The 13,693-nt window shown below is 37.7% G+C and overlaps 2 protein-coding genes across 8 annotated transcripts in view; both read right to left on the bottom strand.

The window, feature by feature from the left end:
* TTC21B (tetratricopeptide repeat domain 21B) overlaps positions 1-2,168 on the bottom strand; it is a 34,167-nt gene extending 31,999 nt beyond the window's left edge. The window contains exons 1-3 of one of the 3 annotated variants that reach the window (XM_071434996.1): positions 2,017-2,168; positions 1,707-1,836; positions 614-724 (exon numbers count right to left, since the gene is read on the bottom strand). In XM_071434996.1, coding sequence (XP_071291097.1) covers positions 614-724; positions 1,707-1,836; positions 2,017-2,097 — 322 coding nt within the window. In that variant the 5' untranslated portion in view covers positions 2,098-2,168. The remainder of the gene's footprint in view (positions 1-613; positions 725-1,706; positions 1,837-2,016) is intronic. The other 2 variants (XM_071434993.1, XM_071434994.1) reach the window with 2 other exon arrangements.
* A 1,814-nt stretch (positions 2,169-3,982) lies between these two features.
* The window catches only part of LOC139593719 (sodium channel protein type 1 subunit alpha), an 89,550-nt gene continuing 79,839 nt past the window's right edge, over positions 3,983-13,693 (bottom strand). For all 5 annotated transcript variants that reach the window (XM_071434984.1, XM_071434983.1, XM_071434988.1 and 2 more), the window contains 5 exons: positions 10,443-10,496; positions 9,976-10,113; positions 8,241-8,345; positions 7,609-7,879; positions 3,983-7,244 (listed from right to left, as the gene is read on the bottom strand). In XM_071434984.1, coding sequence (XP_071291085.1) covers positions 6,076-7,244; positions 7,609-7,879; positions 8,241-8,345; positions 9,976-10,113; positions 10,443-10,496 — 1,737 coding nt within the window. In that variant the 3' untranslated portion in view covers positions 3,983-6,075. The remainder of the gene's footprint in view (positions 7,245-7,608; positions 7,880-8,240; positions 8,346-9,975; positions 10,114-10,442; positions 10,497-13,693) is intronic.

The raw sequence follows: 13,693 nt of genomic DNA, 5'->3' as shown, positions 1-13,693 counted from the left end.
AGTTGTTACACATTAAATTGTTTAACAAACTGTCAGCAGCAGCTATAAATCTCCATAGTGAGAAAGATACTACAGCAATAGTTTAACAACCACTCAATGTACCTGATAAGCCAACTCTTATTTTGAGAATGTAATTCCTAACAAAATAATTCCAGCTTTTAGGTTGGAAAAGGGAATAGCGAAACTTGCAATATTATTTTCTCCATCTGTATGGTCGGAATAATTTAAAAGATAGAAATGGCATGGCTTTAAAGACTTTTCAAGTTGCAGTTCTACTCAAAACTACAAATATCAGACATGAGTGAAGAGCAATCACAAGAAGCTTGATTCAATTTTTTTTTTTTCTTCAAAGTTTCTTCATCACAGTGAATAAGTAAGATTGTGTGTGTGTGTGTGTGTGTTTTATTTTAACATGCACTCTTATGCTTCAGAGTTTAGTGGTTTGGTATTTTTGTCTACAATCTTGGTAAGCATCACTTAATTCAGTAATAGATCCTATGTCAAATGCAAAGCCAGAGTAAACCTTTTCAACTTAGGCAGAATTAGCCTGCAACCCTCAAGCTTTCACACAGAGCTGTCTAAAACATGAACCAGAATGTCTTAACAGGCATACCTGGATTAGGGCTCTTTTTATGGGCATAAATCAGAGCCATCATTGTACAAAGTGACACCTCTGGTTTGTTTTTAATAGACTCCAACTGTCGAATACTTTCTTGGACATCACCTAGTTAAAAAAAGCACAGAATAAGCTATCACACTTTCCAAGACAAAGAGTATAATCATCAAACATCAATCTGACTTAAATTTTCTCTTCTATTTTTTCTTCCATGCTTTTGTTCCTTATGCATATAACCACTTTAACTTGTTTGTGCAAGTCTTTCAAACAGACACAGGAAAGAAAATAGCATCTCATTGCAAAGAACTTGAATTATGCCAACTATTCTGTGCTAATTCTGCCAACTGTCAGAAAGATGAAAATAATATTTATTGTTTTATAGAGGGCATTGAGCAGCTCTTTTTGCTCCTGTTTCTTTACATAACTAGTATTTTTTCCCTTACTTGTGTGAATATTAAATATTAGCAAAATAGGCAGTATCTTGAAAAATGACAAGATTCTTACATAAAAACATCTGGGAGTTTGGGAATAGATAAACTCTCTCAAAACCAGTACACCTTCATAGACTTGTCTCAGCCCTCCCCATGTTGGGTTACTTGTTAATATTTCTGACATCCTTCGAATAAACATGTTGCTAAATAAACTCTTCAGAACAGTATAATTTACACAAAGATCCCCCCACTAGGTATTAGCTGTCAGTTTCCCTGGGACAGAGGATCAACAAAACTAACACAGCTGCTTTGAAGGGAAGAACTGTTAGCTGGGAGACACTAGTGAGTTTCCAATCAAATGCAATATGAGTTTGGGCAGGGCTCAAATTCCTTTCAAGGAACCCATTTACCTGACCCATGGTCATGAAACCATGAAAAAGAAAAGTATTTGTTATTTCTCACTTTGATACGATGCTGTCTAGATCGCTTTCATTCAAACTGGGGAGGAGCGGAGACAGATGATAACACAGGGGTAACTCACTCAACAAGGCACACATTCAGACTCCCCAGCACCGCTTTTCCCTGCGGACTAAGGGCTAAGTTTTGGGAGGCGAGCCGAGGAAGCCCAGCGTTGCGGAAGGAGCGGCCCGCCCCGTTACCTGCCCTCAGCGCGCCGTAGGCCCGGTAGAAGAGGAGCACGGGCTCCGCGCCCAGCCGCGCCAGCGCCTCGTCCGCCGCGGCCCGGGCGTGCTGGAACAGCCCCTCCTGGCAGTAGTAATTGAGCAGCGCCTGCGGGGAAGCGGCCGCGGGTCACCGGTGCCAACGCTTCGCCCCGGGACGGCCCCGGGCACACCGCGCCCACCGCCCCGTCCCGGCCGCCCGCAGTCCCGCCCGGCACCCCCGGCCGCTCCCATCCCTCCCTCCTTCCAGCCGCTCCCTCCGCCGGGCCGGGACGGCGGTGGCGCCCACCTGCTGCACGTCGGCGTCCATCGTCGCTACCCGACGCCACTGCGGGGGGGCTCCGGAAGGGTGAGGACGGCGCCCTGCCATTGGTTTGGGCAGGAAGGAGGCGGGAGAGACACGGGAAGAGAAACTCCTGGAAGGCGGCGGGCGGGAGCCGCGGGCCGGGCCCGAGCCAGCGGGCGGGAGGCTGCCGGCGCCTTGGCGCCCCCTGCCGGCGGGCAGGCGGCCGTGCCTCGGGAGCGCTCGCAGCCGGGATGCCGAACGGAAGCTTTGGGAATGTGTCGGTTTCCTTGCTTTTCTTGGCTGAACGTAGGACTAAGCGGCCTACATTCCATACGTTTCATAGTGTAACTGAGCACTTCAAGTTATGTGGCACTTCTCTTAGAAATACAATAGCAATAAGGTGAAATCAGAGAGAGAAACACCCACCCCCCGTTTCGTTCCTCCTGGAAGGTTAGAGTTGCAAAGACTAGTAAAATTAGGGTTTTCCTCTGGAGGTGAAAGCACCCTCAGCCGTAATTTCTAGACACCAGAAACAGAGGTTGCTAAAGAGCATTCCTTTGGAATGGGAGCACAGTCTGTCCACCAGGAAAGCCGGCAGTGATGACACCAGGGACAAGGAGCGGAACCCAGCCTGTGCGGAGTTTGTAGGAGAAGCCTGGCTCGGCTCTTCTGGCAGAGGGTGCTCAGAGTGACCTTTCCTAGCAAGTCCATTACACGTGCAGTTCCTTTGTCACAAGTTCTCATCCTATCAGGAAGGTATCACAAACTCTCATTCCATCAGGAAGGTGCCAAAGAAGCACTATGCAGTGAGCATTCTTGCCTTTCCTTGTTGGCCAAGAAAATCCTCTGTTTTTCCTGCTGTGTTTAAGCTCTGCTTGTTTTGTTTTGAAGCACCATTTAGGATTCTGTAATATTTAAAATCTATTAGAGGTATGAGAAACAAATTGGGATTTTTTACATACTTTTTAAGGTAACTATTTAAGACATATTCTGTCCATATATTAATCTGAAAATACTTATCTTTTCATTTTGATACTTAGGTATTTTGAATCAAAGCTGTAGACCTCTTTTTTCATAATGTATTTCACAACAATTTTACAGAGAAAAAGTTCCCTCCCTTGAAAAATTGTTGATGAATTTCAGGGAAAAGGCTATGAAATTTTATTTCTGCATTAGCCACTAAGCAAGCATACAGACTACAGCTGTTCATCAACTTATTTAATGCGAAGTTCAGTATTCATCTATGATTGTTTTCATTATAAGTTGTAGGGAAATGCAATATAAAATTATGCAAACATGTAAAATTAATATTTTGAGAAATTCACTGAAGCAATTGATAAAGGAACGGGCCCACTTTCCAGATTCATTTGGTTTTCCCCTATTGGTACCTGGTTGCTTCTAGGAATGAGGTGCTTCCAGAGTGATTTTTAAAATTCCTGAGGAAAAGACCAATGATTTATTCATTCCAACACTATTTCACCATTTCCTCTTTTTCAGAAATGCACTCACATGAGAGATGCTCCGTAGCCTGTTTTGTGAACAGCACCCAGCAAGAATAAACTGACTCTCAACCCAAGCTGGGGAATGTCATGGATCTAGTCCTATTTTCTGCCCTCATTTTGTCTTTGTAAACTCTTGAACGCTCAGTTCTCATTCCTGTGAGTGCTCAGAGCCTCCTGGGACACACTGAGGGCAGCTCTGGTATCGATGGCTGTGCACCCACTGCATGGAGCTGCTGCATGGAGTCACTCAGGGCTGAGCTACTGATACATGCAGAGGCATCATGCTCACTGTCTAACACTCTTCAAGTAAGAAACTCCTAATTAGAGACTAACAAGCAAGTCCCAAAGATTTTCCTACATGGAAGAACTGTATAGCTGCTGTAGACGTTTTCAGTATTCTCTCATTCTGTGGTTTAAAAGCATCCCCTTCTTTATATTAATATCAGATAATAAACACAAAAGGAACGTACAATAAAAAATGTAATCTTTATTATTTTGACGCATTAATAATGTTCTTTAGCCTCAGTTAGGGTAATAGCATTTTCCTGCATGCAGTTCACTAATACAGATTTAGTCAATAATTTTAATAAAAGTAATCTATATTTAATTTTCCTGTGTAAGAAACATAAAATGTCCTGATGGATTGGATTATACAATTTTGCTACTTTCTCTTTGTGAAAAAATATTGTGGACCCTAGATAATATTTAGAACTGTTCTAGTGCAGCATGAATGAAAAAAAAATCTGTGAGTAAACATGAGAAAAGATTCAGGATTCTCTGAAAGAAAGGTTGTATCTGAAAACTTATGATGCAGGCACTGCTTAGACATTCAATTTGAACTTTAGACCATTTTCCCATCTGCAAAAATAAAAAAACAACTTAGCTTTTTAGAAGCAAATTATGAACTTATTTTGCAGAAATTATTTATATGTTGGCAAATACTGTAAAAAATAAGATCCTACAGTTATTCATTCACTTAGTTATGTCTTGTTCTCTGGAGCTCTTCTGTGAAAAAGTGCTATGGACTGAAAGTAACAAAAATGTTGTGACATTAACCTGAAGATAAAATTCAGTTCTTGTTTTATGTACATAATGCTGAAAAATAAAATAAAATGATTTTTACAGTATTTATAGTTGCTTATAAAATCCTAACATTATTTTCAACAGTTTTAGTAGTTTTCAACATCTGTACAGTTTGGATATACACTATATGCTTTTCACTGAAAATTCAGAAATGTAAAACAAATAAGCTCCTAAACAGCTGCAAAATATTGCTCAATGGTATGGAGGAATGAGGTCTTTTTGAGTAGTTTATTTTATTTAGCTCTGATGTATGGCTTCCCATGTTCAAGAATCCTGGACAGTCAAAGAAATAGCAGCATAGGCAATATAAACATGCACTGATTGCATCCAAACTATCTATAATGGTAGATAATACATTATTTTACCTGTTGAATGCTTGCACACTACACTTATTGTGGTACATATTTGATGCAATAAATGTGCTAAAGTCATTATCTGTTTGCTCAAACATGCACCACAGGTTAAAAATTATTTACATAGCAGAGGGCTTTTCGTTTACGTGTACAACATCAACCTTACTGAGAGCTGAAGATGGCTAAACAATACTGCAGGATAAAGCAGAACAACTTTATAGAGGGCTCTTTTTGATCAATTTGGTGGGCTGAGGCAGATTCATTTCGTATTCATATGCAGAAAGACATTTGACAAAGACAAAATCTGTGACTCCAGACCTAGGAAGAAGTTTGCACCTTCTGAAACTTAATGGTCTGTGCAAAAAGTAAACCATATTTACTAATTTTGTGAGTTGTAGAGGACTTTACAGGCATACTAAGACTTGTTTGAATATGAAACAACATGAATACATTAATTAAGCACCTCAAAGTCTGTTATTCCTTTCCAGAAACACTGTGCTAAAAAAATCTGTTGTTCTTTGTGACTTAATGTTATTTTCATGCATGATCTGTAAGTGCAGCATGCCTTCATGCAAATAATTTCTGTGTGTATATTAGCTGTATAATAGAACACCTGGCCCTTGTACCTGTAAAGGTGTACTTAATTCCCTTCCCCAACAGAAGCCCCATTTACAAAAATAGTCACATATAATAAACAACATATGAATAAAAACAAGATGAATCCACCAACACAGATTTTGTAAAAATATGAAGTATGTGGCAGTTGAAATGCAAACAGTGGATAGAGTTACCATATTGTTTTATGCTAAACACACAAGTACTTGGTTTCACACCCCTTTAACTGGTCCCTACAGTCTGTGTAGCCATTTTTCTCTCCTTTTCAGCAGTGTCAGCTGGTAGTGAGAACAGTAACCTCCTGTCAAGGTTGTTTCTTCTTATCACAGTTACAGTCACTGACAAGGGGTCACTGTCTTTTAATAGGCACTGACCTTTAATGTACAGTATGTTTGTAAAAATTGTCAGTTTGGCATAGACCTCCTTCAGGAGTCCTGTTGACACAAACACACGATCCTTACAGGCTATGAACTACTTTGCACATATATGATTTTTCTTGCTATTTGCTCTTATTTCTGACCATCTTTATCTTCCTTTTCATGCTTTTCTTTGACTGGCCTCATTACACGATCATAAGAAGGCGGACAAACTGCTGTTGATGCGGTTATGTCTGTTTTCTCTGTGAATGAGTTTTCATTTAACTTGTCAATAAGGATTTCATCTTTCATACCCTGACCAGCCCCACCTTCAGTTTTATTTTTGTTATAGATAAAGGAAGCTTGTTTCACTGTTCGTTTTAAGAGGTGACGTCTGTAAGCACGCTGAATGATGACAGCAGACACCTCCTCCTGCTTTCGTTTCAATGTAGTCGTAATTGGTTCATAGGAAGCTTTAGAAGGATTGGATGCCATAAACCGATCTTCCATCTGTATTCTGAGGGCGTCCATCTCCCCACTTTCCCCCAAAACACGCTTTGTGAAAGCAAACAAGATGTCAAGGCAGTGAATTCTGTCACCGCTCACCATGGGCAGATCCATTGCAATGAGCTGGACTTTGTTGGGTTTGGGTAGATGAAGAGGAGGCTCAAGTGCTGCTGCAAAATCAGACAATTTCTCAAATTCCATGAATTGTGTTGCATCAGGATCAAACTTCTCCCAGACTTCATAGAACATCTCAAAGTCATCCTCGCTCAAGGGTTCAGCGCTTTCTTCTGTAGCAACACCAAAGTTCTCCAAAATCACAGCAATGTACATGTTCACCACTACCAGAAAGGATATGATAATGTAGCTGACAAAGAAGAAAATCCCAACAGAAGGGTTGCCACAGTCACCTTTCACAGAGCTCCCTGGATGAGCCTTGTTAGGGTCACAGTCTGGCTCCCCACTGTTGAGAATTGGGGCGAGCAAACCGTCCCAGCCAGCGGACGTGGTGATCTGGAACAGGCAGATCATGCTGTTGCCAAACGTTTCAAAGTTGAACATGTCATCAATCCCAGCTTCCCTCTTGACGTAGGCAAAGTTGGACATGCCAAATATGGCATAGATGAACATGACCAGGAAGAGCAGCAGCCCAATGTTGAACAAAGCAGGAAGAGACATCATCAAAGCAAAAAGCAGAGTGCGGATTCCCTTAGCGCCTTTAATGAGGCGCAGGATTCGACCGATCCTGGCAAGCCGGATGACTCTGAATAGTGTGGGAGATACAAAGTACTTCTCAATCATCTCAGCCAAAAACATTCCTAAAAAAGAAAAAAAAGAAAAGAAAACCAAGGTACATTACCACCTAATCTCCATATCACAATAGAAATTTAGAAGCACAGTTTTAAAATTGGCAGTTTTATGTAGCAATTAAAGATTTTCTGTAGATTACACTGGCATACTTTCTGTTTTAGCAGTTATACTTAATATTTGCAGGTGCAATAAATGTTGGATGATTATAACAGTTTTGATGGTTGGTTTAGCTAAATTACAAATTAAAATGTAAAGTTGAATGACTTGGCTGTAAATCTTGCAATGGCAAAAGCTCAACATATAGCTCTGTTCAAGTAAAAGTTCACCTCCTGTTCATTTTACCTTCCTTTTAGTTTAATTAACAAGACTTACCTACTATAGAGAGAATGACAACCACAAAATCAAAAATGTTCCAGCCTATAGTGAAGTAGTAATGGCGAAGTGAAATTAATTTCAGAACACATTCTCCAGTGAAAAGGACAATGAACACGAGGTTTATCCAGTATAAAATATTTTCCATTTCTTCGCTCTGGTCATCAGTTTCTACCATCATGGTAACCATGTTAAGACAAATAAGAATCATGATGCTGATGTCAAATACTTGCTGTGTCACAAAATCAAAGACCATTCCTTGGAATTTATTCTGAGGAAGAAAGAAAAAAGAAACATCCAATACAAACTGTAATTTATTTATATTTCCTGTGAGAAGAAAGTAAAAAACCACATGCGGTAAAGCTTATAAGACTTCAATAAAATTGTAACTAGTGTACACTAGTTACTAATTGAGTACTCAAATACAACAACTTATTTTGGCCTCCTGTGTTGCATATTCATATATAAAATAGTTGTAAGTGAAAAACTTTTTTTGTTTTATTTTTGTTTTCCATTTCTGCTGACTAATGCCCTGGTTACTGACAACTTTCAATTGGCATATTTCTACTCTCCCTGTATTAATAAAACTCTTTGTAAATAGCTATTCATCTGATGTGTATAAATAATTTTACCCCTGGTCTTGGTATAGGTTTTTGTGGTTTTTTGGATCCCAGCTTTTTCATTGCATTGTAGTATTTCTTCTGCTCTTCTGTCATAAATATGTCTTGACCTCCAAAGTAAAAACATAAAATCAGAACTGGTTATAATCACATTTATATGCAGTGCTGAGAAAACTGAGTGATTCAAAAATCAAGAAGTCTAAATTGGGAAAAATCTCTTAGCTATCAAATGCATCTGTCTACAATCTAAGCATTTAGTCTAGAAATCTGGACATCCAGTACTGCAGCGCTCAAAACAAGAAAAAAATATGCAAGCAACATCTTTTTATGGTTATTTTCTGGGAACTCCAAGATATCATTTCCATTACCTCTTTTTTTTTATAGTAAGAGATACAGTAAAGAGTATTTGAGATAAATTCAGATAGTCTGGGCTGCTCAATACTGTCACTTCTGAACTGTGATTGTAGCGAAACAAAGGAAAAAGACAAAATCAGGTTGTCAGTATAGAAATGTGCTTTAGGAATCTCTAGTTTAGCAATCACATTAGCATTGGGGCCCAAAGTCTTCAAGGTTCTTGAGAAGATGGATTATCAGAGAACCTTTGGAGAAACTTCGCTGAAGATTGAAGATTGGTACTATTAACAGCAAAATGCTCTCTTTTAAATCTTTTATTTTGATTAGTTCTGTGTTCTATTTAGCAAAACCATGAACCTGCCTTTGAAGTCTGACAGTGAAGAAAAAGAAGGAATTATGGATCTTTCATATTTCTAATCAAAATCCATAGTAACCTTGTGTTAGAGACAGCTTGAAGGAAAATCTATGAGACTTCCCATACATCTTGAGGAAAATTTTTCCAAGATAAGAGATACTTGCAGACATCTAATTCCAGGAATGCCAATGCACACATAGGACTGGATACAGCCCTTTGTTGATGACTGTGTGGGAAGCTTGAAGATGTGGGAATGCATGGACCATAAACTGGACAGGCTCCCGGACCATTTACCTCTCCATTTCTACATGTACAGCATCCAGAAATCTTGCTTAGTATTTGTCATTATTAACATAAATGCAAAGAAAGTGATGCAGTCCAGTAAATTAAAAAAAAACTTTTAATTCATAGCTACTTTGGTCTTTGAGCTTTCATTGCTTGATCTATTTACAGAAAATAATTTTAAAGGCAAGCATTTCCTACTCAGACCATCTGTACCAGTGAGATTATCTACATCTGCACTGTGAAATGATAAAAAAAGGTCCTGAAATAGTTACAAACCACTCCTGCTCTACAGAGTTTCAGATTTTTCAGTGCCACAAAGTAGAACTTGAATACTTGGGATCATTAAAACATCCTCTTTACTTGCATGATGTAATTATCTTTCAGCTAGCTTTTTTTTGTGTATGCTCAGAGAATAACTAAAAATAAGAAGGAAAAAACTCCAAGAAATTATGAGCGCTTTAATGTAGGGACATAATTAAGGGGTTGGATCATGCAGGAAGACTTCATGAAATTTAGTCATGAAAAAGCAGATGACTTGAGGAAGACTAAACTGGGAATTGACAAAAGAAGGATCTGTCCCATTCGCTAAATGAAAAATCTTATGACTTTAATGAATACTGCAGGTATGATGTTGTCATAACATACTGCAGCTTCAATTTTGAACAAGTTATGTGGCTCCTTTCCATATATTATACACCTGCAAATATGCATTATTTTAGAATATCTTTAGAAGAGAAATAAAACAATACTTATCTTCTTTTTTTGCTGATTGAAGTTGTCAATAATTACACCAATGAACAAATTCAGGGTGAAAAAAGACCCAAAAATTATAAAGATGACAAAATACAAGTACATATACAAGTTGTCTTCATACTTGGGTTGATCTAACACCTAAGGGGAAAAAAAGGAGAAATATGAGTCCTAAGACTTCATGTGAAAATTTCAACCAAAAAAATGGCAACCTTGCACCAAGTGCCACCAATATTTTGTATTTGGACAATATTCCTATCACTTATATTAATATATTTTTTTCTATTCTACCTCTTGCTGATACCACCTGGAAGTTTGCATTCAGTTGCCCACATTTTGTTACCACAGAATCTCATACTCATTTTTCATTCTATTGTATGGATATATTTGCTTATTTAGGATAAATACACACTTGTAGATAGACAGACCTCAGGGAAAAAAAGATAATTTAAAATATTTGCAGTACTTACATCTCTTGAGTCAATAGCTGCATACATAATATCCATCCAGCCTTTAAATGTAGCCTGTAAACAGTACACACCTGTTTAAGCATTCTAAAGACAATTCATTTAATAATTTCCAGCAACTCAGTACAGCACCAGGAATAATTAGTATCATTAGATTTCCAAAGTGTTTTGCCTCTTGGCTTTGTATTTAGCTGCTCATCAGATATACTGCTGTGTATCCCATTACTTTGTATTACATATGAACACTTTAAACAGTAAGTATGATTAATTTATTTCTCACTTCTTATTAACAAAAATTATAGATGGCATTTTAGTTCATCAAATCATGTCAACTGCAAGAGCTATGTACAGCTGGGTGTATAGCCTTATGTAACTGAGTTGCCACCAGTTAAGACTAATATGTAGTTCCTCTGTCCCAAGTCAGAAAGGTGGAAACAAAATGGAACTAAAAATTTGATCATCTCAGAAAAGGTATTTTTCTATAATCAGACTATACATTGAAAGATTTTACCTGGTTTAGCAATTCTATGTTCACTTTAAATACAATATATTTGTGCTTCACAGAGCCTGGATGTCTCATACATTCTGAGCTAAAGTAGTAGGAAGTGTTTCATGTGCATTGAATATTTAATATACCTCATAAATGACAGCATTTATTGAAATTTTGGAGGTATTTCCTCTGCCCAGAATCTGCACATTTTTATATTTGACAGTGAGGTGTAGATTGCTTCATCAGAATGCTTGAAACAGAAAGTAATTTACTCTGTTGTGGCAATTAGTTCCCTTTTAGATATCCCTTTAAGGCAACATCTCCACGTAGAAATTTTTGGCCAGTTGTGCCCAAAAGTAGAGCAAAAAAAGGAAATAATTCTATGCTGTTTAATCCTCATTACAATTTTGCAAAACACGACTGCAGATCATTGGTTCCTTTATTTTCCTTGCCACAGAAACCAGTTGCAGGATACAATGAGGAATGGAACACTCATCCATGTTTATTACTGTATCACCATCATCTTCAGGTTTCATTTCTAGTGGAAGTTTCAAAAAACCTTTTTTTTTATGCAGGACATGGAGCAGTTTGGTATCACCCTAAAGTGAACTTAAAATGAGAAGAAATTATTTTCTTAAAGGAAAGGTCCTTTATACTTTTGGAACAGTGGAATACTGAAAAGAGCATGATTATCCTTAGATGCGCATGCAGTGTGCAGCAACTTTCACATCTTGGGGTCAACACAGGAAATATAAAGCTCAGGTAACTAACAGTGTGATGGTAAAATCAAAAGGTAGTATCAGAGAACCAATAAATCAAGAATAAATCTGAAACAAGTAGCAGTCAGCTGAAGAATTTAAAGTCCTCGTGGAATACCTGGACTGCAAGGGATTAGGAGAGGTAGATAAGGTCTATTTATGTAATTACTAATATATGCTTAACTTGTTCTCAAAGGCTTTTAATGGTGAATACACCACAACCTTATAAAAAGTATGTATTCTGGCACTTCCTTTGATTATTCCCTAATGCTTACATCCTTCTGTTGCCATTTAAGACTCACTTGTCATAGCCATTACATATCTGGAGAACTCCAGGAATCACCTTCATGCAGCATCTCTTACTTTTTGCAAATTGATTGTTGCTGTCCTTCTTTTTTAGGTAGTGATCACTGTTCCTTCAATCTTCCCATGCAACTCCCGTTTTCCAGAACTCTGATCACTCTCCTTATTTTGCTCTGAGCTCTGTTGCACTGGTTAATCTTTTGCAATGGCAACTAAAACAGGATTCAGCATTTCATCTAACAAGGTCTAAATAGGGAAAGATGATTACATCATGTCTTACAGTGCTACTTTTGCTTCTGTCTTGGTACACTATTTACATTTTTTGGAATATCATGACTTGAAATGAGCACTTCAGTCTGAAACACCATGTGAAAATAATGGGCAGACTTTTACTTCAGAAGGATGATGCAGATGATGGAGTGGCACTTGTGCAAAATGTGTGCTGTTGCCTCTGATTCAGACTCGTGATCTTTGCATAGCATTCTCCAGGCAAAACAGAATAATTTTTGATTTTTTTGCAAATGTATTAGTGTAGCCTAGACTAAGTAGAGTCAATGAAAAAAGATAGACTAATTTTAAAACATTAAGCTTCACCATCACCACTAAAGTACTGCACTATAAACAAACAGCACCCTTTAACAAGTGATAGGAAATAGAGCTGAATAGAACTCAGCTGAACTGAGCCATATTATTGTTGTTTTTGTTGTTGTTGTTGTTAAAAAGGAAACTTGAAAAGAGTGTGGCGTGGAAAAATAGAAATATAACATACTGCTATCTTATGATTTCCACAATGAGGTTCATAAAACTCTAAGATACTAAAAATTTTGAAGAAATTAAGAAAGAGAGTCAAAATATCCCATTCAGTGAAAGCATTTTTCTACTGTAGATGCATAGACCTGCTTATATTTATCTGCAATGTCTTCTCTTTAAGAGAAATAAAGTATCATTTGTGTATTTTTGTATCCTGAAAGAAAATAACACAGAAAATGACCAAGAGATCAAATGATTAGTTTTCATTTTGCATATTACCATATAAAATGTATTGTATATTCTCAGTAACACTAAATCAGGAGTAATTAATTGATTTCAAAGATTACAGCAGTATAACTGAAGTCAGCATCTGTTCCAAAGGTTTTTTTTTCTGCCAAGGAGATTTCAATGACACACATTCAAATGCAGATTCAAAATGTAGTTATAAAAAACAACAAAACAAAAATCCTCCATCTCCTTTACTATTGGTAAAAAATAATAGATTTTTTTTCCCTCTGATAAATAATTTCTTATGAAGTTGTAAGTCATGCTGGAGTTTTAACACTCAATTTCTTTACCAGAAAAATCACCATGAAGATTCACGTTCCCATTTGGAGATACAATAGCATCTTGCTTTTAAAATACTAACCTGTTGGAACTTTGAAAGTACCCTAAAGTTTAAGTCTTAGAATTCAGCTGCTGTTTTTTTTTACCATACACTTCAAGAGATGTGTTGTCTTACTGATATTAGTAACAGTAGAGAATAATATTGTGCTTTGTGGCTGGTTTGCCACATTTTTTCCTGGTGATCAGGATAAAAGCAGGTCTCTGGGAGATTTACTTACCATGGAATCCAAATACTAGGTTCAAATTAAAAGGCATAAGGCCATACAATTATCAGGGCAGATGCCACATCTTTTTGTGTACACCAACCTCTTCCTCTTCACTCATTG

This window comes from Agelaius tricolor, unplaced genomic scaffold, assembly GCF_023055355.1.
Source record: "Agelaius tricolor isolate 1412-34295 unplaced genomic scaffold, bAgeTri1.0.p SCAF_10, whole genome shotgun sequence".
NCBI lineage: Eukaryota > Metazoa > Chordata > Aves > Passeriformes > Icteridae > Agelaius > Agelaius tricolor.
Note: the sequence above shows the minus strand (reverse complement) of the source record. Positions and strands in the feature narration are given on the sequence as shown.